The sequence below is a fragment of the Pseudophryne corroboree genome, chromosome 10 (assembly GCF_028390025.1).
Source record: "Pseudophryne corroboree isolate aPseCor3 chromosome 10, aPseCor3.hap2, whole genome shotgun sequence".
Classification (NCBI taxonomy): domain Eukaryota; kingdom Metazoa; phylum Chordata; class Amphibia; order Anura; family Myobatrachidae; genus Pseudophryne; species Pseudophryne corroboree.
This window is the reverse complement of record NC_086453.1, coordinates 163098021-163122147: the sequence shown is the minus strand read 5'-3', so window position 1 is coordinate 163122147 and position 24127 is coordinate 163098021. Positions and strand designations below refer to the sequence as shown.

Genomic DNA, 24127 nt, shown 5'->3' with positions numbered 1-24127 from the left:
GGCTATCTGCCATTACAATAAGGCTCCTATATCTCGAATCATCTTGAGCATCCACTTTTGGCCCTTGAAACTACAATATGATGAATAAGTTCAATATGTTACATCAGCGGAGGTAGAAGTTCACTCTCCACAGATTCGGTTTAGCAGATTTACTTTACTACAAGCTTTGTAGCGTGAGACAACTTCACAGGTCTTTCAAAATATTAACTTTCTTTAAGGTTCTGCTTTCCACTACAAAATTGTGTGATTGAGTCCCATTTATTTAGTGATGTGCACTGGACATTTTTCGGGTTTTGTGTTTTGGTTTTGGATTCGGTTCCGCGGCCATGTTTTGGATTCGGACGCGTTTTGGCAAAACCTCCCTGAAATTTTTTTGTCGGATTCGGGTGTGTTTTGGATTCAGGTGTTTTTTTTACAAAAACCCCTCAAAAACAGCTTAAATCATAGAATTTGGGGGTCATTTTGATCCCATAGTACTATTAACCTCAATAACCATAATTTCCACTCATTTCCAGTCTATTCTGAACACCTCACACCTCACAATATTATTTTTAGTCCTAAAATTTGCACCGAGGTCGTTAGATGACTAAGCTACGCGACCCAAGTGGCCGACACAAACACCTGGCCCATCTAGGAGTGGCACTGCCATGTCAGACAGGATGGCCGATTTAAAAAATAGTCCCCAAACAGCACATGATGCAAAGAAAAAAAGAGGTGCACCAAGGTCGCTGGATGGCTAAGCTAAGCGACCGACACAAACACCTGGCCCACCTAGGAGTTGCACTGCAGTTTTCTAGCAAGAGGATGAGTGCTTCCATCCTCATGTGAATCTGAACCACTAGCCATGAACATAGGCCAGGGCCTCAGCCGTTCCTTGCCACTCCATGTCGTAAATGGCATATTGGCAAGTTTACGCTTCTCATCAGATGCTTTTAATTTAGATATTTGGGTCATTTTACTGAACTTTTGTTTTTTGGATTTTACATGCTTTCTACTATGACAATGGGCATCGTCCTTGGCAGACGACGTTGATGGCATTTCATCGTCTCGGCCATGACTAGTGGCAGTAGCTTCAGCACGAGGTGGAAGTGGATCTTGATCTTTCCCTATTTTACCCTCCACATTTTTGTTCTCCATTTTTTAATGTGTGGAATTATATGCCAGTAATATAGCAATGGCCTACTGTACCGTACTGCTATATATTATATACTGGTGGTCAGCACAATTATGCACTGTCCTCCTACTATATATACTGCGCACAACTTAAATGCACCACAGGTATGGATGGATAGTATACTTGACGACACAGAGGTAGGTAGAGCAGTGGCCTACTGTACTGTACTGCTATATATTATATACTGGTGGTCAGCAAAATTCTGCACTGTCCTCCTACTATATATACTGCGCACAACTTAAATGCACCACAGGTATGGATGGATAGTATACTTGACGACACAGAGGTAGGTAGAGCAGTGGACTACTGTACCGTACTGCTATATATTATATACTGGGGGTCAGCAAAATTATGCACTGTCCTCCTATATATACTGCGCACAACTTAAATGCTCCACAGGTATGGATGGATAGTATACTTGACGACACAGAGGTAAGTAGAGCAGTGGACTACTGTACCGTACTGCTATATATTATATACTGGTGGTCAGCAAAATTCTGCACTGTCCTCCTACTATATATACTGCGCACAACTTAAATGCACCACAGGTATGGATGGATAGTATACTTGACGACAAAGAGGTAGGTAGAGCAGTGGACTAGTGTACCATACTGCTATATATTATATACTGGTGGTCAGCACAATTATGCACTGTCCTCCTACTATATATACTGCGCACAACTTAAATGCACCACAGGTATGGATGGATAGTATACTTGACGACACAAATAGGTAGAGCAGTGGACTACTGTACCGTACTGCTATATATATATACTGGTGGTCACAGCAAAATTCCGCACTGTCCTTCTACTATATACTACAATGCAACACAGATATAGAGCGTTTTTCAGGCAGAGAACGTATAATACTGGCAGAGGCAGTCGCGGAGCATGGGCGACAATGCTGTGATTCCTAGGCGGAGAGGAGCACTGTGGGGGCGGAGGCGGCCAAACTGGGGTGGCATCGGTGAAATGGGGGGCGTTGTGTGGGCGAGATCGCGGCAGCTGTGTAACATTATATGCAGCTGCAGCGATCAGAAACATGGCTAAGCTGCAACGGCAGAAGGCAAACTAATTTTCTGCTATCAAGAAGAAATTGCGATGCGATCCCATGCGAGGCCATATAAGCGGGAGGGGAAGGAGGTGATTAGATATATTAGATAAAAAAATATATATAAAGCATAAAGAATATATATATATATATATATATATATTATATCGTTGTGATTCCTTACTCACATCTATTAAAAAATCCATTCCTGGGTGCACCCAATGGGCCTACCGGGTGTCAGTCCACATATATACTAGAGATGTGCACCGGACATTTTTCGGGTTTTGGCTTTGGATTCGGTTCCGCGGCCGTGTTTTGGATTCGGACGCGTTGTGGCAAAACCTCTCCAATATTTTTATGTCGGATTCAGGTGTGTTTTGGATTCGGGTGTTTTTTACAAAAAACCCTAAAAAAACTGCTTAAATCATAGAATTTGGGGGTCATTTTGATCCCGTAGTTTTATTAACCTCAATAACCATAATTTCCACTCATTTCCAGTCTATTCTGAACACCTCACACCTCACAATACTATTTTTAGTCCTAAAATTTGCACCGAGGTCGCTGGATGGCTAAGCTAAGCGACACAAGTGGCCGACACAAACACCTGGCCCATCTAGGAGTGGCACTGCAGTGTCAGGCAGGATGGCACTTAAAAAAAATAGTCCCCAAACAGCACATGATGCAAAGAAAAAAAGAGGCGCACCAAGGTCGCTGTGTGACTAAGCTAAGCGACACAAGTGGCCGACACAAACACCTGGCCCATCTAGGAGTGGCACTGCAGTGTCAGGCAGGATGGCACTTCAAAAAAATTGTTCCCAAACAGCACATGATGCAAAGAAAAATTAAAGAAAAAAGAGGTGCAAGATGGAATTGTCCTTGGGCCCTCCCACCCACCCTTATGTTGTATATAAACAGGACATGCACACTTTAACGAACCCATCTTTCAGCGACAGGGTCTGCCACACGACTGTGACTGAAATGACTGGTTGGTTTGGGCCCCCACCAAAAAAAGAAGCAATCAATCTCTCCTTGCACAAACTGGCTCTACAGAGGCAAGATGTCCACCTCATCATCATCCTCCGATTCCTCACCCCTTTCACTGTGTACATCCCCCTCCTCACAGATTATTAATTCGTCCCCACTGGAATCCACCATCTCAGGTCCCTGTGTACTTTGTGGAGGCAATTGCTGCTGGTGAATGTCTCCACGGAGGAATTGATTATAATTCATTTTGATGAACATCATCTTCTCCACATTTTCTGGAAGTAACCTCGTACGCCGATTGCTGACAAGGTGAGCGGCTGCACTAAACACTCTTTCGGAGTACACACTGGAGGGAGGGCAACTTAGGTAGAATAAAGCCAGTTTGTGCAAGGGCCTCCAAATTGCCTCTTTTTCCTGCCAGTATACGTACGGACTGTCTGACGTGCCTACTTGGATGCGGTCACTAATATAATCCTCCACCATTCTTTCAATGGTGAGAGAATCATATGCAGTGACAGTAGACGACATGTCAGTAATCGTTGGCAGGTCCTTCAGTCCGGACCAGATGTCAGCACTCGCTCCAGACTGCTCTGCATCACCGCCAGCGGGTGGGCTCGGAATTCTTAGCCTTTTCCTCGCACCCCCAGTTGTGGGAGAATGTGAAGGAGGAGATGTTGACGGGTCACGTTCCGCTTGACTTGACAATTTTCTCACCAGCAGGTCTTTGAACCTCTGCAGACTTGTGTCTGCCGGAAAGAGAGATACAACGTAGGTTTTAAATCTAGGATCGAGCACGGTGGCCAAAATGTAGTGCTCTGATTTCAACAGATTGACCACCCGTGAATCCTAGTTAAGCAAATTAAGGGCTCCATCCACAAGTCCCACATGCCTAGCGGAATCGCTCTGTTTTAGCTCCTCCTTCAATGTCCCCAGCTTCTTCTGCAAAAGCCTGATGAGGGGAATGACCTGACTCAGGCTGGAAGTGTCTGAACTGACTTCACGTGTGGCAAGTTCAAAGGGTTGCAGAACCTTGCACAACGTTGAAATCATTCTCCACTGCGCTTGAGTCAGGTGCATTCCCCCTCCTTTGCCTATATCGTGGGCAGATGTATAGGCTTGAATGGCCTTTTGCTGCTCCTCCATCCTCTGAAGCATATAGAGGGTTGAATTCCACCTCGTTACCACCTCTTGCTTCAGATGATGGTAGGGCAGGTTCAGGAATGTTTGGTGGTGCTCCAGTCTTCTGTACGCGGTGGCTGAATGCCGAAAGTGGCCTGCAATTCTTCAGGCCACCGACCACCGACAGCATCTCTTGCACGCCCCTGTCGTTTTTTAAATAATTCTGTACCACCAAATTCAATGTATGTGCAAAACATGGGACGTGCTGGAATTTGCCCAGATGTAATGCACGCACAATATTGCTGGTGTTGTCCGATGTCACAAATCCCCAGGAGAGTCCAATTGGGGTAAGCCATTCTGCGATGATCTTCCTCAGTTCCCGTAAGAGGTTGTCAGCTGTGTGCCTCTTCTGGAAAGCGGTGATACAAAGCGTAGCCTGCCTAGGAACGAGTTGGCGTTTGCGAGATGCTGCTACTAGTGCCGCCGCTGCTGTTCTTGCTGCGGGAGGCAATACATCTACCCAGTGGGCTGTCACAGTCATATAGTCCTGAGTCTGCCCTGCTCCACTTGTCCACATGTCCGTGGTTAAGTGGACATTGGGTACAACTGCATTTTTTAGGACACTGGTGAGTCTTTTTCTGAGGTCTGTGAACATTTTCGGTATCGCCTGCCTAGAGAAATGGAACCTAGATGGTATTTGGTACCGGGGACACAGTACCTCAATCAAGTCTCTAGTTGGCTCTGAATTAACGGTGGATACCGGAACCACGTTTCTCACTGCCCAGGCTGCCAAGGCCTGAGTTATCTGCTTTGCAGCAGGATGACTGCTGTGATATTTCATCTTCCTCGCAAAGGACTGTTGGACAGTCAATTGCTTACTGGAAGTAGTACAAGTGGTCTTCCGACTTCCCCTCTGGGATGACGATCGACTCCCAGCAGCTACAACAGCAGCGCCAGCAGCAGTAGGCGTTACACTCAAGGATGCATCGGAGGAATCCCAGGCAGGAGAGGACTCGTCAGACTTGCCAGTGACATGGCCTGCAGGACTATTGGCTTTCCTGGGTAAGGAGGAAATTGACACTGAGGGAGTTGGTGGTGTGGTTTGCAGGAGCTTGGTTACAAGAGGAAGGGATTTAGTGGTCAGTGGACTGCTTCCGCTTTCACCCAAAGTTTTTGAACTTGTCACTGACTTATGATGAATGCGCTGCAGGTGACGTATAAGGGAGGATGTTCCGAGGTGGTTAACGACCTTACCCCTACTTATTACAGCTTGACAAAGGCAACACACGGCTTGACACCTGTTGTCCGCATTTGTGTTGAAATAATTCCACACCGAAGAGCTGATTTTTTTTGTATTTTGACCAGGCATGTCAATGGCCATATTCGTCCCACGGACAACAGGTGTCTCCCCGGGTGCCTGACTTAAACAAACCACCTCACCATCAGAATCCTCCTTGTCAATTTCCTCCCAAGCGCCAGCAACACCCATATCCTCATCCTGGTGTACTTCAACAGTGACATCTTCAATTTGACTATCAGGAACTGGACTGCGGGTGCTCCTTCCAGCACTTGCAGGGGGCGTGCAAATGGTGGAAGGCGCAAGCTCTTCCCGTCCAGTGTTGGGACGATCAGGCATCGCAACCGACACAATTGGACTCTCCTTGGGGATTTGTGATTTAGAAGAACGCAAAGTTCTTTGCTGTGCTTTTGCCATCTTAAGTCTTTTAATTTTTCTAGCGAGAGGATGAGTGCTTCCATCCTCATGTGAATCTGAACCACTAGCCATGAACATAGGCCAGGGCCTCAGCCGTTCCTTGCCACTCCGTGTCGTAAATGGCATATTGGCAAGTTTACGCTTCTCCTCAGACGCTTTTAATTTTGATTTTTGGGTCATTTTACTGAACTTTTGTTTTTTGGATTTTACATGCTCTCTACTATGACATTGGGCATCGGCCTTGGCAGACGACGTTGATGGCATTTCATCGTCTCGGCCATGACTAGTGGCAGCAGCTTCAGCACGAGGTGGAAGTGGATCTTGATCTTTCCCTATTTTAACCTCCACATTTTTGTTCTCCATTTTTAAATGTGTGGAATTATATGCCAGTATCAATAGCAATGGCCTACTACTATATATACTGCGCACAACTGAAATGCACCACAGGTATGGATGGATAGTATACTTGACGACACAGAGGTAGGTAGAGCAGTGGCCTTCCGTACCGTACTGCTATATATACTGGTGGTCACTGTGTCAGCAAACTGCAAAACTAAAATGCACCACAGGTATAGAATGTAGATGGATAGTATACTTAATGACGACACAGAGGTAGGTACAGCAGTGGCCTTCCGTACTGCTATATATGGTATACTGGTGGTCACTGTGTCAGCAAACTGCAAAACTAAAATGCACCACAGGTATAGAATGTAGATGGATAGTATACTTAATGACGACACAGAGGTAGGTACAGCAGTGGCCTTCCGTACCGTACTGCTATTATATATAGTATACTGGTGGTCACTGTGTCAGCAAACTGCAAAACTAAAATGCACCACAGGTATAGAATGTAGATGGATAGTATACTTAATGACGACACAGAGGTAGGTACAGCAGTGGCCTACTGTACCGTAATGCTATATATTATATACTGGTGGTCACTGGTCAGCAAAACTCTGCACTGTACTCCTCCTATATAATATTAATTATACTGGTGGTCCCCAGTCCCCACAAAAAAGCAGCACACTGAGCACAGATATGGAGTGTTTTTCAGGCAGACAATGTATACAGGTGGTCACTGTCAGCAAAACTCTGCACTGTACTCCTGCTATATAATACAGCTGCTCCCCAGTCCCCACAATTAAGCAGTGTGAGCACAGATATATGCAGCACACAGCACAGATATGGAGCGTTTTTTTCAGGCAGAGAACGGATAACTGGTGGTCACTGATCAGCAAAACTCTGCACTGTTCTCCTCCTATATTATACAGCTGCTCCCCAGCCCTCCCCACAATTAAGCAATAGTGCACAGCACAATCAAGTTCAACAATAACGGAGAGGACGCCAGCCACGTCCTCTCCCTAACATTTCCAATGCACGAGTGAAAATGGCGGCGACGCGCGGCTTCTTATATAGAATCCGAATCTCGCGAGATTCCGACAGTGGGATGATGACGTTCGGGCGTGCTCGGGTTACCCGAGCAAGGCGGGAAGGTTCGAACCTGCCTCGGACCCGTGTAAAAAGGGTGAAGTTCGGGGGGGTTCGGTTTCCGAGAAACCGAATCCGCTCATCACTAATATATACAGGAGGTTCATAACAGGTGGAGGGGCAATCACAGATCCAAAAACGATCAAAGTTCATCAACTTATTATAGGTAATTCAGTTCACAAATACGCCATTAGTCGACGTTTCGACCCAATAAAAGGGGCTTTTTCAAGACAGGCTAGTAAGGTAATTGTTTGAAGAATTCATGTATGTACAATTTGTCATCAGAAAACTGCAAAATACAAGACATAAAATACACTTAATGCCTACCAGGTCTCATTGCTGAATAGAAAAAAGCCAAAAAGCTCAAGATGACAGAAACCATATCCATTGTGCATACAGGCTAAATGTCCGTGCTCACCCATTATAGGATAGATTTAACATAAGACTCACGTGAGGAAAATCCTCACAGGCAGACGTCCAAACGACTCCAGTGCAACATAAAGCTAAAGTCTAAAAACCAATGCATAACATCAGAAAAAAAATTACTTAATGGTAAAATAAAGTAAAAAATGGGCAAAGATAGTCAGAGAATACATACTTAGCAGTCTGGTGCAAGGAGCCAAGTTCAATCAAATTCATAACATGAAGGATGTATACATAGTTCCTATAGGTGAAGGAAATGTAATGTGTCATTAATCACCAATCATGTGTTGCTATAAGTGGACAAGTGCAACCCGACTTACTTAGAAAAAGCCATAAGGATACATGAGCCATCTAAGGATACATGAGCCATCTATATATATATATAATAGGATAAAAACCAGGCAGATCAAACTACTGCTAGGTAAGGCTCAAATGTATTAATAGGAACTCACATCAAACGCCACAGTGCATGGACAGGATGGCCCTACCAAGTGCTATACCCAAACACCCGGAAGTACAAACAAAGTAAGTGCCAATCACGGACATGAGTCAAAGTCCTCACAATTCATTAACATTCAATACCCTGTTGGTCCAGCAGATATCTCTAACTGTCCTGTGTCCGGTACCGTAACAGACGCCAGACCACACACATATAAGGGGTCATTCCGAGTTGATCGCTCGCTAGCAGTTTTTAGCAGCCAAGCAAACACTATGCCGCCGCCCACCTGAGTGTATTTTAGCTTAGCAGAAGTGCGAACGGTTGTATCGCAGAGCGCTTGCAAAAATTTTTTGTGTACTTTCAGAGTAGCTCAAAACCTACTCAGCGCTTGCGATCACTTCAGAGTATTCAGTTCCGGATTTGACGTCACAAACCCGCCCAGTGTTCGCCCAGCCACGCCTGTGTTTTTCAGAACACACCCTGAAAATGGTTAGTTGCCACCCAGAAACGCCCACTTCATGTCAATCACTCTGGGGCTAGCAGTGCAACTGAAATGCTAGACCCTGTGCTAAACTACATTGTTCGTTGTACCCGTACGTCGCCGTTTTTTAACCTGTTCGCTGCGCTGCTAACAAATTCAGCTAGCGATCAACTCGGAATGCCCCCCAAAAGTGGCATGGAACAAGCACAGTCGGCCATGGGCGTCCCTCATACAGGAAGCGCCCTGCGTTCCAAAGGCCGGAAGTACCTTGAGTTCCACCGTCAGGAGCCGTGGAATGCAAGGACCAGAAACTGGTTCAGCACAATTCAATATAAGCAGCCATAATCCGAAGGTGTATCTACACCTCGTGGTTCAAATAATATAACAGCAATAGGACCAGGGAGTATCAGTGGAACGCACACATTGTACAACATCCAACTATCCAAAAACGATAAGAAAACAAAAACAAAAAGAATATAATAGAAAAATTATAAAAAACAACATGATCTATGAGATATACAACCAGATTGCACATCATTGTAACAAATCAGTTATACAATGAGACAATCAAAATAAACATAAAATAATATATGAAAAAGACAACGCCTACATGCAAATGTACATACACAATCATACATGAAAATACATAACCACAGCGTATATATCATACAAAACAGAGACAACAGGTCGAATTATAAATGCATATCAGTATATACATACAGTACAATTGCAAAATAGGCGTAAAACTTAATATAGAGACACAAACCGCAATATACAATATCTACACAAGATATACATATATAAGTGAACAAAAAGATATATTTAATTACGAAAACATTTTACACTAAGAACAGATAGTGGATGCTAGTGCTGGTGAATACCCAACAATCAGCGACACCTAATGTGTCTTAAATATAGACTCTCCCCTATGCATATACATTTGCATGCATATATATTAGGGCTAGCATTATGATTGATGAACAGGCTATATGATTGGAGGATCAAATTCATTAAACAAAAAGATTCGGGGGATTATATTCGTTCATGCCTTTTGGTGCTATTGTGTCCAATGTATAGATCCAATAACTCTCGCGTTTCTTTAGTGCGAGCACACGATCCCCACCATGAGGTTTAAGCAGAACCCAGTCAATCAGTTTGCATTTTAAGCTTGATACCTGGTGTCCGGATGTAAGAAAGTGACAGGCTACTGGTTTATCTGTGGATCTGATTTCTAAAGCTGCCCGTATAGTCGTACAGTGGTTAGCCATCCGATCTCTGCAGGTTCTCGTGGTAAGCGCTACGTAATATAAGCCTCATGGGCATATCAGGATATAAATTACAAAGTCAAGACGACAATGTAGGTGATATAAGATACTAATCTTTCTTCTAGTTTGAGGAAGTGTGACCTTAGCTCACACCACCATTGACCTAAATGTCACACATCCACCACAGGAGAAGCATCCTGGTTTGTTCTTCATTATTTGAACAGGGTTAGGTCTCACATCAGGATATAACGTCCGGCGCATTAACATCTGTTTTAGGTTTGGCTCCCTTCCTTAAGCCATCATTGGTGCAGACATATGGGCAAAGAGTAAAGCCGGGTCTGAGGTGACAATGGACCAATTTATCTTTAATGTTTTCTGAATGTTACTAGAGATACCATTAAACATTGTAGGGAAAATCATCCGATTATCAGTCTGTCGTTTCCTGGTGATTTCACCTCCATGTAATCCTCTTGCCTTCTGTAGATATTCCTGTAGAACGTTGGTGTTTATGGCCCCGTTCAGTGAATCGTGTTGTCATCTCTGACAATTGTTGATTAGTAATCGAGGCTTCAGAGTTAATATGCATTACTCTAAGGTATTGCGAGACCGGTAGGTTATCCTTTAATGCTGGGGGATGATGGCTGCTTGCCAACAACGTAGTATTCCGATCAGTAGCCTTGCAGAATAATGTGGTTGCTAACCTCCCTTTTCTCAGAAAAATTGTGATGTCAAGAAAACTGATTTCTTGAACAGACGTAATGTATTTAAATTTAATAGGGAACTCCAATTTATTTAGGTCCTCAACCATATTAACAAATGATTGTTCTGATCCAGCCCAGAGCAGAAATACATCATCAATAAAGCGTCTATATAGACGTATATGTTCACCATACCGGGGGTAGACATAATTGTCTTCAAACTGTGTTATATATAGATTAGCATATGACGGTGCCAGGTTAGACCCCATAGCTGTACTTGACTTTTGGAGGAAAAACATATCCATATATGAAAAATTATTTAAACTCATTACCAAGGATGTATTCAGTGGGTTGCTCTAAATGTATGACTGTTTTAAAGCATTATGTACAGCAGCCAGACCTTGGTCATGTGGAATAACCGTATAAAGGGAACACACGTACATAGTTGCAAATAGAATAGGTTCATTAGACAAAACATGATTCCTAAGGAGATGTAAAAAGTCATTAGAGTCCTTGATGTAACTCTTATTCTTCGCCACCAACGGTTGTAAAATACTATCAATGTATTTGGCTAAAGGATGAAGCACAGACCCTTCTGCTGCTATGATTGGTCTCCCGGGGGTTTTATAAGAGTTTTGTGTATCTTGGGAAGAGTATAAATAATCAGGCATTTAGGATATTCGACGGTCAAGAAGGCAAACAGATCCACATCAAGCCAGTCACACTCTAATCCACATTTTAGGGTACCATCAACTTTGCTTTTTATGCTTGGAACCGGATTATAATCCTGTTTCAGATATGTATTATTGTCTAAAAGTTGATACATGACCTCATTATCATAGTCAGTCTAATTCTGGACAACTAGTGCCCCTCCTTTGTCTGCTGGTCGAATGACTAAGTGGAGATTATCACGTAGTTTAATCAATGCTCCTCGATTGTATAACTGATTTGTTACAATGATGGTCAATCTGGTTGTATATATCATAGATCATATGTTGTTTTTTATAATTTTACTATTATATTCTTTTTGTTTTCTTATCATTTTTGGATAGTGGGATGTTGTACAATGTGTGCGTTCCACTGATACTCCCTGGTTCTATTGCTGTTATATTATTTAAACTAGAGATGAGCGGGTTCAGTTCTCAGAGAACCGAACCGCCCCGAACTTTGCCTTCCGAGTACGGATCCGAGCCAGGCTCGGATCTTCCCTCTTGACTCAGAAACCCGAACTTGGCAAAACGTCATCATCCCGCTGTCGGATTCTCGCAGGATTTGGGGATTCCATATAAGGAGCCGCGCGTCGCTGCCATTTTCACTCCAGTCTCGGAGAGTGAGAGGATGTATATTCAGTGTGCTCAGTCTGGGGTGACAAGTGTTGTGCTGCTCAGTCCAGGCCATATATCCAGTGTAGCTGTAAAGTGGTGCTGTGTTGTGCAGACCAGTCCGGTATAGTCACTCAGTGTATTGTGCTGCATCAGTCAAGGCAGTCACAGTGTTGGTGTTCTCTGCTGCCATATATCCAGTGTAGCTGTAAAGTGGGGCTGTGTTGTGCAGACCAGTCCAGGTTAGTCAGTGTATTGTGCTGTGTCAGTCCAGCCATTCACAGTGTTGGTGTTCTCTGCTGCCATATATCCAGTGTCCTGTGTCATCAGTAATTCCAGTGACGATATACGCTGCTGATATATTTATCCACTGCTGCAGTATAACAAATTACAATTATATTATTATTAACAACCTGTTGGGCTGCATCAGTCCACTGGTATCGTCCTGTGTCATCAGTAATTCCAGTGACGATATACGCTGCTGCTATATATATCCACTGCTGCAGTATAACAAACTACAATTATATTATTATTAACAACCTGTTGGGCTACATCAGACCACTGGTATCGTCCTGTGTCATCAGTAATTCCAGTGACGATATACGCTGCTGCTATATATATCCACTGCTGCAGTATAACAAATTACAATTATATTATTATTAACAACCAGTTGGGCTGCATCAGACCAGTGGTAGTGTCCTGTGTTATCAGTAATTCCAGTGACGATATACGCTTCTGCTATATATCCACTGCTGCAGTATAACAATTATATCAACCTGTTAAGCTGCTTCAGACCATTGGTAGTGTCCTGTGTCATCAGTAATTCCAGTGACGATATACGCTGCTAATATATTTATCCACTGCTGCAGTATAACAATTATAACAACCTGTTAGGCTGCATCAGACCATTGGTAGTGTCCTGTGTCATCAGTAATTCCAGTCATTCCTGTGACGCATATTGTTTCTTATAACTCCCAACAAATAATGGAGAACCAAAATTTTGAGGAGAAAATAGGGAAAGATAAAGAAGAACCATTTCCTCCTAGTGCTGAAGCTTCTTCCACTAGCCATGACATAGACGATAAAATGCCATCAACGTCGTCTGCCAAGGCCGATGCCCAATGTGATAGTAAAATCCAAAAAGCCAAAGTTCAGTAAAAAGAACCAAAAAAAGAAATTTAAATTGTCTGAGGAGAAACGTAAACTTGCCAATATGCCATTTACGACACGGAGTGGCAAGGAACGGCTGAGGCCCTGGCCTATGTTCATGGCTAGTGGTTCAGCTTTACATGACCATGGAAGCCCTCATCCTCCCGCTAGAAAAATTAAAAGAGTTAAGCTGGAAAGAGCACAGAAAAGAACTGTGTGCTCCTAAATAGTATCACAAATCCCCAAGGAGAGTCCAATTGTGTCGACGGTTGCGATGCCTGACATTCCCATCACTGGATGGGAAGAGGTGGCTCATTCCACCATTTGTACGCCCCCTGCAAGTGCTGGAAGGAGCACCCACAGTCCAGTTCCTGATATTCAAATTGAAGATGTCACTGTTGAAGTACACCAGGATGAGGATATGGGTGTTGCTGGCGCTGAGGAGGAAGTTGACGATGAGGATTATGATGGTGATGTGGTTTGTTTAAGTCAGGCACCGGGGGAGACACCTGTTGTCCTTGGGACGAAGAAGCCCATTGTGATGCCTGGGCAAACTACCAAAAAAGCTACCTCTTAAGTGTGGAATTATTTCTCCTCAAATCCGGAAAACAGGTGTCAAGCCATCTGTTGCCTCTGTCAACCTGTAATAAGTAGGGGTAAGGATGTTAAACACCTAGGAACATCCTCCCTTATACATCACCTGCTTTCATTCATCAGAAGTCAGTGTCAAGTTGTGAAACTTTGGGTAAGAGCGAAAGCAGTCCACTGACACCTAAATCCCTTCTTCCGCCTGTACCCAAGCTCCTGCAAGCCACACCACCAAATCCCTCAACATCAACTTCCTCCTCAGTCAGGAATGTCCGTAGTCCTGCAGGCCATGTCACTGTCAAGTCCTCTCCTAACCGGGGTTCCTCCGTAGGATCCTTGGGTGGTAGGCCTGCTGTTGCTGCCGCTGCTGTTGTTGCTGCTGGGAGTCGATCGTCATCCCAGAGGGGAAGTTGGAAGACCACTTGTACTACTTCCAGTAAGGAATTGACTGTCCAACAGTCCTTTGTGAAGAAGATGAAATATGACAGTAGTCATCCTTTTGCAAAGCAGATAACTGAGGCCTTGACAGCTATGTTGGTGTTAGAGGTGCGTCTGGTATCCACCATTAGTTCAGAGTCACTTAAAGATTTGTTTGAGATACTGTGTCCCCGGTAACAATTCCCATCTAGGTTCCACTTCTCTAGGCAGGCGATACCGAGACTGTACACAGACGTCAGAAAGAGAGTCACCATGGTCCTAAAAAATGCGGTTGTATCCAGTGTCCACTTAACCACGGACATGTGAACAAGTGGAACAGGGCAGACTAAAGACTGTATTAGTGTAACAGCCCACTGGGTAGATGTATGGCCTCCCACAGTGGCACCAGTAGCAGCATCTTTCAAACACCAACTCATTCCTAGGCAGGCTATGCTATGTATCACCACTTTCCATAAGAGGCACACAGCTGACAACCTCTTACGGAAACTGAGGAACATCATCGCAGAATGGCTTACCCCAATTGGACTCTCCTGGGGATTTGTGATATCGGACAATGCCACCAATATTGTGCGTGCATTACAACTGGGCATATTCCAGCACGTCCCATATTTTGCACATACAATTAATTTGGTGGTGCATAATTTTTAGAAAAATGAGAGGGGTGTGCAGGAGATGCTGTCGGTGTCCCGAAAAATTGTTCACCACTTTCGGCATTCTGCCACTGCGTGCCGAAGACTGGAGCACCAGCAAACACTCCTGAGCCTGCCCCGCCATCAACTGAAGCAAGAGGTGGTAACAAGGTGGAATTCAACCCTCTATATGCTTCAGAGGATGGAGGAGCAGCAAAAGGCCATTCAAGCCTATACATCCACCCACAATATAGGCAAAGGAGGGGTAATGCACCTGACTCAAGCGCAGTGGAGAATGATTTCCATCTTGTGCAAGGTTCTCATACCCTTCGAACTTGCCACACGTGAAATCAGTTCAGACTCTGCCAGCTTGAGTCAGGTCATTCCCCTCATCAGGCTTTTGCAGAAGCAGCTGGATAAATTGAAGTAGGAGTAAAGACGGAGCGATTCCGCAAAGTATGTGGGACTTGTGGATGGAGCCCTTCATTCGCTTTTCCAGGATTCATGGGTGGTCAATCTGTTGAAATCAGAGCACTACATTTTGGACACCATAATCGATCCTAAGTTTAAAGCCTACGTTGTATCTCTCTTTCCAGCAGACACAAGTGTGCAGAGGTGCAAAGACCTGCTGGTTAGTAAATTGTCAACTCAAGCGGAACATGACCCATCAACAGCTCCTCCTTCAATTTCTCCTGCCACTGGGGCTGCAAGGAAAAGGATAACATTTCCTAGCCCACCTGCTGGTGGTGATGCAGGGAAGTCAGGAGCGAAAGCTGACATTTGGTGCGGACTGAAGGACCTGCCAACGATTACTGACATGTCTACTGTCACTGCATATGATTCTGTCACCATTGAAAGAATGGTGGAGGATTATATGAGTGACAGCATCCAAGAAGGCATGTCAGACAGTCCATACGTACGTATACTGGCAGGAAAAAGAGGCAATTTGGAGGCCCTTGCACAAACTGGCTTTATTTTACCTAAGTTGCCCTCCCCCCTCCAGTGTGTACTCCGAAAGAGTGTTTAGTGCAGCTGGTAACCTTGTCAGCGATCGGCGTTGGAGGTTACTTCCACAAAATTTGGAGAAGATGCTGTTCATCAAAATTAATTATAAAGTCTTCCGGAAGGCCTTTACCAGCAATTGCCTCCAGAATGTACACAGGAACCTGTGATGGTGGATTCCAGTGGGGACGAATTAATACTCTGTGAGGAGGATGTACACGGTGAAAGGGGTGAGGAATCGGAGGATGATGATGAGGTGGACATCTTGCCTCTGTAGAGTTAGTTTGTGCAAGGAGAGATTGATTGCTTCTTTTTTGTTGGGGGCCCAAACCAACCAGTCATTTCAGCCACAGTCCACACGACTGTGCAGACGCTATCATTGAAATGATTAATTTGTTAAAGTGTGCATGTCCTGTTTATACAACATAAGGGTGGATGGGAGGGCCCAAGGACAATTCCATCTTGCACCTCTTTTTCTTCTTTGCATCATGTGCTGTTTGGGGACTAGTTTTTTTAAGTGCCATCCTGTCTGTAACTGCAGTGCCACTCCTAGATGGGCCAGTTGTTTGTGCCGCACACTTGTGTCGCTTAGCTTGGCCATCCAATTACCTAATTGCACCTCTTTTTCTTCTTTGCATCATGTGCTGTTTGGGGACTAGTTTTTTTAAGTGCCATCCTGTCTGTAACTGCAGTGCCACTCCTAGATCGGCCAGGTGTTTGTGCCGCACACTTGTGGAAATGAGTGGAAATGATTGTTATTGAGGTTAATAATAATGTAGGAGCAAAATTACCCCCAAATTCTGGGATTTTAGCTGTTTTTATGTTTGTTTTTAAAAAGTCACCCAGATCCAAAACCAAAACCAAAATACGAAAGGGTGGTTTTGGCAAAACCAAGCCAAAACCAAAACACGAAAATGGAATTAGAACCAAAACACAAAACACGAAAAGTGCCAGCCACACCTCTAATTTGAACCACAAGTTGTAGATACACCTTCGGATTATGGCTGCTTATATTGAATTGTGCTGAACCAGTTTCTGGTCCTTGCGGTCCACGGCTCCTGACGGTGGAATGCAAGGTACTTCCGGCTTTTTGGAAAGCAGGGTGCTTCCTGTTTGAGGGACACACGCGGCTGACTTTGCTCAGTCCATGCCGCTTATATGTGTGTGGTCTGGCGTCTGTTACGGTACCGGACACAGGACAGTTAGATATATCTGCTGGACCAATAGGGTATTGAATGTTAATGAATTGTGAGGACATTGACTCACGTCCGTGATTGGCACTTCCATTGTTTGTACTTCTGGGTGTTTGGGTTGTATAAACTCCGGGTGTGTGGCACTTGGTAGGGCCCTCCTGACCATGCACTGTGGCGTTTGATGTACCTATTGATATATTTGAGCCTTACCTAGCAGTAGTTTGATCTGCCTGGTTTTTATCCTATTACACACACACACATATATATATATATATATATATATATATATATATATATATATTAGAGGTGAGCGGGTTCGGTTCCTCGGAAACCGAACCCCCCGAACTTCACCCATTTTACACGGGTCCAAGGCAGGTTCGAACCTTCCCGCCTTGCTCGGTTAACCCGAGCGCGCCCGAACGTCATCATCCCGCAGTCGGATTCTCGCGAGATTCGGATTCTATATAAGGAGCCGCGCGTCGCCGCCATTTTTCACTCGTGCATTGGAAATGATAGTGAGAGGACGTGGCTGGCGTCCTCTCACTTTGTTTCAGGGGGCTGCATATCTTTATTTTGGGGACCAGCAGTATTATAGGAGGAGTACAGTGCAGAGTTTTGCTGACCAGTGACCACCAGTATTATACGTTGTCTGCCTGAAAAACGCTCCATATCTGTGCTCAGTGTGCTGCATATATCTGTGCTCACACTGCTTTATTGTGGGGACTGGGGACCACCAGTATATTATATAGGAGGAGTACAGTGCAGAGTTTTGCTGACCAGTGACCACCAGTATACGTTGTCTGCCTGAAAAACGCTCCATATCTGTGCTCAGTGTGCTGCATATATCTGTGCTCACACTGCTTTATTGTGGGGACTGGGCACCACCAGTATATTATATAGGAGGAGTACAGTGCAGAGTTTTGCTGACCAGTGACCACCAGTATTATACGTTGTCTGCCTGAAAAACGCTCCATATCTGTGCTCAGTGTGCTGCATATATCTGTGCTCACACTGCTTTATTGTGGGGACTGGGGACCACCAGTATATTATATAGGAGGATTACAGTGCAGAGTTTTGCTAACCAGTGACCACCAGTATTATACGTTGTCTGCCTGAAAAACGCTCCATATCTGTGCTCAGTGTGCTGCATATATCTGTGCTCACACTGCTTTATTGTGGGGACTGGGGACCACCAGTATATTATATAGGAGGAGTACAGTGCAGAGTTTTGCTGACCAGTAACCACCAGTATTATACGTTGTCTGCCTGAAAAACGCTCCATATCTGTGCTCAGTGTGCTGCATATATCTGTGCTCACACTGCTTTATTGTGGGGACTGGTGACCACCAGTATATTATATAGGAGGAGTACAGTGCAGAGTTTTGCTGATCAGTGACCACCAGTATTATACGTTCTCTGCCTGAAAAACGCTCCATATCTGTGCTGCATTGTAGTATATAGTAGGAGTACAGTGCATAATTTTGCTGACCACCAGTATATAATATATAGCAGTACGGTACAGTAGGCCACTGCTCTACCTACCTCTGTGTCGTAAAGTATACTATCCATCCATACCTGTGGTGCATTTCAGTTTTGCACAGTTTGCTGACCACCAGTATATAATATATAGCAGTACGGTACAGTAGGCCACTGCTCTACCTACCTCTGTGTCGTCAAGTATACTATCCATCCATACCTGTGGTGCATTTTAGTTGTTGTGCGCAGTAGTAGGAGTACAGTGCATAATTTTGCTGACCACCAGTATATAATATATAGCAGTACGGTACAGTAGGCCACTGCTCTACCTACCTCTGTGTCGTCAAGTATACTATCCATCCATACCTGTGGTGCATTTCAGTTTTGCACAGTTTGCTGACCACCAGTATATAATATATAGCAGTACGGTACAGAAGGCCACTGCTCTACCTACCTCTGTGTCGTCAAGTATACTATCCATCCATACCTGTGGTGCATTTCAGTTTAGCACAGTTTGCTGACCACCAGTATATAATATATAGCAGTACGGTACAGTAGGCCACTGCTCTACCTACCTCTGTGTCGTCAAGTATACTATCCATCCATACCTGTGGTGCATTTCAGTTGTGCGCAGTATATATTGTAGTAGGCCATTGCTATTGATACTGGCATATAATTCCACACATTAAAAAATGGAGAACAAAAATGTGGAGGGTAAAATAGGGAAAGATCAAGATCCACTTCCACCTCGTGCTGAAGCTGCTGCCACTAGTCATGGCCGAGACGATGAAATGCCATCAACGTCGTCTGCCAAGGCCGATGCCCAATGTCATAGTAGAGAGCATGTAAAATCCAAAAAACAAAAGTTCAGTAAAATGACCCAAAAATCAAAATTAAAAGCGTCTGAGGAGAAGCGTAAACTTGCCAATATGCCATTTTCGACACGGAGTGGAAAGGAACGGCTGAGGCCCTGGCCTTTGTTCATGGCTAGTGGTTCAGCTTCACATGAGGATGAAAGCACTCATCCTCTCGCTATAAAACTGCAGTGCCACTCTTAGATGGGCCAGGTGTTTGTGTCGGCCACTTGGGTTGCTTAGCTTAGTCACACAGCTACCTCATTGCGCCTCTTTTTTTCTTTGCATCATGTGCTGTTTGGGGACTATTTTTTTTAAGTGCCATCCTGTCTGACACTGCAGTGCCACTCCTAGAAGGGCCAGGTGTTTGTGTCGGCCACTTGGGTCGCTTAGCTCAGTCACACAGCTACCTCATTGCACCTCTTTTTTTCTTTGCATCATGTGCTGTTTGGGGACTATTTTTTTGAAGTGCCATTCTGTCTGACACTGCAGTGCCACTCCTAGATGGGCCAGGTGTTTGTGTCGGCCACTTGGGTAGCTTAGCTTAGTCATCCAGCGACCTCGGTGCAAATTTTAGGACTAAAAATAATATTGTGAGGTGTTCAGAATAGACTGAAAATGAGTGTAAGTTATGGTTATTGAGGTTAATAATACTATGGGATCAAAATGACCCCCAAATTCTATGATTTAAGCTGTTTTTGAGGGTTTTTTTGTAAAAAAACACCCGAATCCAAAACACACCCGAATCCGACAAAAATTTTTCAGGGAGGCTTTGCCAAAACGCATCAGAATCCAAAACACGGCCGCGGAACCGAATCCAAAACCAAATCACAAAACCCGAAAAATTTCCGGTGCACATCACTAATATATATATATATATATATATATATATATATGTATATATATATATGTGTGTGTATATATATATATATATATATATATATATATATATATATATATATATATATACAGGTTGTATATTTATGATTTTTTTGTAGTTTATGACCTTAAGAATGGACATGAATGGCAAGATGGCTCTTGTATCCTTATGGCTTTTTCTAAGTAAGTCCGGTTGCACTTGTCCACTTATAGCAACACATGATTTGTGATTAATGACACATTACATTTCCTTCACCTATAGGAACTATGTATACATCCTTCATGTTATGAATTTGATTGAACTTGGCTCCTTGCACCAGACTGCTGAGTATGTATTCTCTGACTATCTTTGCCCGTTTTTTTAACTTTATTTTACCATTGTCAGTTTTTTTCTGATATGCATTGGTTTTTAGGCTTTGGCTTTATGTTGCACTGGAGTCGTGTGGACGTCTGCCTGTGAGGATTTTCCTCACGTGAGTCTTATGTTAAATCTATCCTATAATGGGTGAGCACGGACATTTAGCCTATATACACAATGGATATGGTTACTGTCATCTTGAGCTTTATGACTTTTTTCTATTCAGCAATGAGACCTGGGAGGCATTAAGTGTATTTTATGTCTTGTATTTTGCAGTTTTCTGATGACAAATTGTACATACATGAATTCTTCAAACAATTACCTTACTAGCCTGTCTTGAAAAATACCCTTGTATTGGGTCAAAACGTCGACTAATGGAGTATTTGCGAACTGAATTACCTATAATAAGTTGATGAACTTTGATCATTTTTGGATCTGTGAGTCCCTCTCCACCTGTTGTGGAACCTTCCGTGTGTGTGTATGTATGTATATATATATATATATATATATATATATATATATAGCATTCCAATTCAGCCGGCACTCCTTGCTTAGAAACAGCTGGTCCATATACCTCCACAACAGGCATGGCACTCCAGGGACTCGTTTTAAACAGCTTTTAATAGCGGTGTTCACATCAACATGTTTCAAGGCCTCAGCCCCTTCGTCAGGACACACCAATACTCGAGTATTGTTTGCCATTGTTTGTCTGCTTGTGTGAGAAAGGCATTGAATGGGAGCAGTATTTGGAAGTCATGCTGTTCCGTGTACTGCTAATGGGATATCCTGGGGGTGGCTACCAGGTACGTTAGCTCTCTGTCTGGATGTGTTTTAGTTATAGCCTTTATCATGAGGCCTTACTGTAGACAAATTACATGGCCCTATGTGGTCACTGCTATTATGTAGTGTTAGGACTGCTGATATCAGAGAAGCCGTGAAATGACTCCGCAGCTAAACATGCGTTTGCAAACATGTGTGACCAATTCTCTTAATTTCTATTACCAGATAGGTTCAGGTATGGTTACAGGTAATTTTTAGTGTGCTAGGGGGATACCCTCTCTGTCTGCTGTTTGTCTGTGACCCCTCCCCCTTTCTTACACCTGATATATAATTATCTCCAGGAATGACCGAGCAACTGACATTGTTTGTCTGGTTGAAGTAGAAAAGTAGCAAAAGTTTATGTTTGATTTCCATCAGGGATTGGGGCACATTCAAGTATTCAATGGATTAATATAGCTTTTTTTCCCCCAGGGTAAGTATGACAGTAAGAAGTGGGATTATAGCCATACCAGCACCACCTTACAGCCATACTAATACAATAAGTATATTAAACCCCATACCCTCCAATATGTCACTGCTAAAAAATAGTTACAAGGGCCATGGCCACAGATAAATGGGGTATGCCCTTGGGTAAATGGGGAGTGAGCACAGTGGACCGGCCTCACGAAACGCCCCCATCTGACTGCATGCTGACAAAGAGCCACCTATCAGTTCACCATCACGGTCTGTCCCAGCAGCGCTGCCAGCATTCATTACAAATTGGTGCAGACCCGCTTGCCAGTACAGACTATTAAAAAACTGTACTGTACTGGACAAAATGGTAAAGTAGGAAGGTATGCAACCCCTTACTACAGCAATATTACCGCTTCACTTCAACACTACTACCCCCCACACAACACCAATAACACCACAAACACTACAGCAATATCACTATCATACCCACATTACAATATAAATGAATAATGGGAAAAGTCTGAAAATGTGAGGAACACAAAAAAAAAGAGGGAGGTGGTATCAGAGGAAGGGTTGGTCATAGAAATATTCACACTGGGTAGTGCAGATGCTCCTGTATACAGTAGGATGCAGCCACAGTGAGCATGATTATATCTGTATTTTGGACGCAGGCATAGTGGTTAAGATTTACATCTTAATTGTGTTTTTGTTTACAGGTATGTTTAAAATTGTGTCTGAATTATTTGAAGTATAATGTATTGATAATTTAATTCTGTGTTTTTCATTCATTTCAAGGTCAAATGTCAGGCGTGAGATTCCAAACAACTTTGAGGCACTCAATGTATTTCATTGTAACAGTAAGTACATTATTCTTTAATAAAATATATTCAATTTTTTTGTTACTATTTGTTGTCATTCTGCACTAAACAGAAGTACTTTCCAAACATCTTGATCTTTATTTCATGAAATTAAATTTATTACACTGTAAATTTCTATAATTCTATATTACACAGTGACTAGTATAACGAACCTGCATATGTTGGGTCACCAGAGTCTCTGCCTGGTTGTTTGGCCCTGAAAATCTCTTTCTGGCCCTGCCCACTCTTGGTTGTTCCCACCACACCACCCTGTCATGGCTTTGTCCCCGTGGTTCCATCCTGACCAGACCCCCATCACTACAAACTGCTCCCATAAGTATCCAGATGGATGGTGCTCCTACCTAAGTTTGTCATAGCTCTCTCGCAGTGGCAACTGTTCGTATGTGCATGCAGGGCACCACTGTTAACACACTGGCATAAGGGCAATACTTTTGAAATTATTATATACTGTGATACAGAAGCTGTATAGTTGAAACACACACTGACTTTGAATTTCTTCTCCATGATTTATTTTGTCAGGATGACAGCAGACCAGCAGAGCCATAACTAGACATTTTGGTGCCCTGTGCCAGAAAGAGAATTGGTGCCCCCTCTCCCCCCCATAATTAAAATATGGCAGTGCGTGCGGAAAGGCTTACATAAAAATATAGGGATGTGACTTTATAGGGAAGAGGCGTGGCCACAGAATAGTACCATTTCACATTATACTGCACAGTAGTGTCTACTAGTCACATTACAACGCACAGTAGTGTTTGCTAGTCACATTACACTGCACAGTAGTGTCTATTAGTCACATTACACCACACCATAGTGTCGTTAGTCACATTACACAGAGTCATGTCCGTTAGTCACATTACACCACACAGTACATTAGTCACATTAAACCACACAGTAGCATCCGTCATATTGCAACACACAGTAGTGTCCATTAGTCACATTACAACACAGAGTAATACATCTTATACATGTTATGCCATAGTAGAACCCCATATACTGTACATGTTACACCACAGTCAGTGGCAAACGCAGGATTTTCATGGGGGGGGTTTCCAGAACTGGGTGGAGCCAAGCACGGGGGCCGGGACTGAGATGACCCAGTATATGCTGGATCTGTAAAACTAGTATGTCTGTGTGTGTGTGTATATATATATATATATATATATACATACATACATATCTATATATGTACACATATAAACCGTATATACACCATATATATATATATATATATATATATATATATATATATATAATATACACATAGCATATTAAACATGCATATATATATATATA

The 24127-nt window shown here is 43.4% G+C and overlaps 1 protein-coding gene across 6 annotated transcripts in view; it reads left to right on the top strand.

Annotated features, from left to right (window-relative positions):
* LOC134966292 (NXPE family member 4-like) overlaps positions 1-24127 on the top strand; it is a 642982-nt gene that overhangs the window by 307399 nt on the left and 311456 nt on the right. For all 6 annotated transcript variants that reach the window (XM_063942910.1, XM_063942914.1, XM_063942911.1 and 3 more), the window contains one exon: positions 22752-22813. In XM_063942910.1, coding sequence (XP_063798980.1) covers positions 22752-22813 — 62 coding nt within the window. The remainder of the gene's footprint in view (positions 1-22751; positions 22814-24127) is intronic.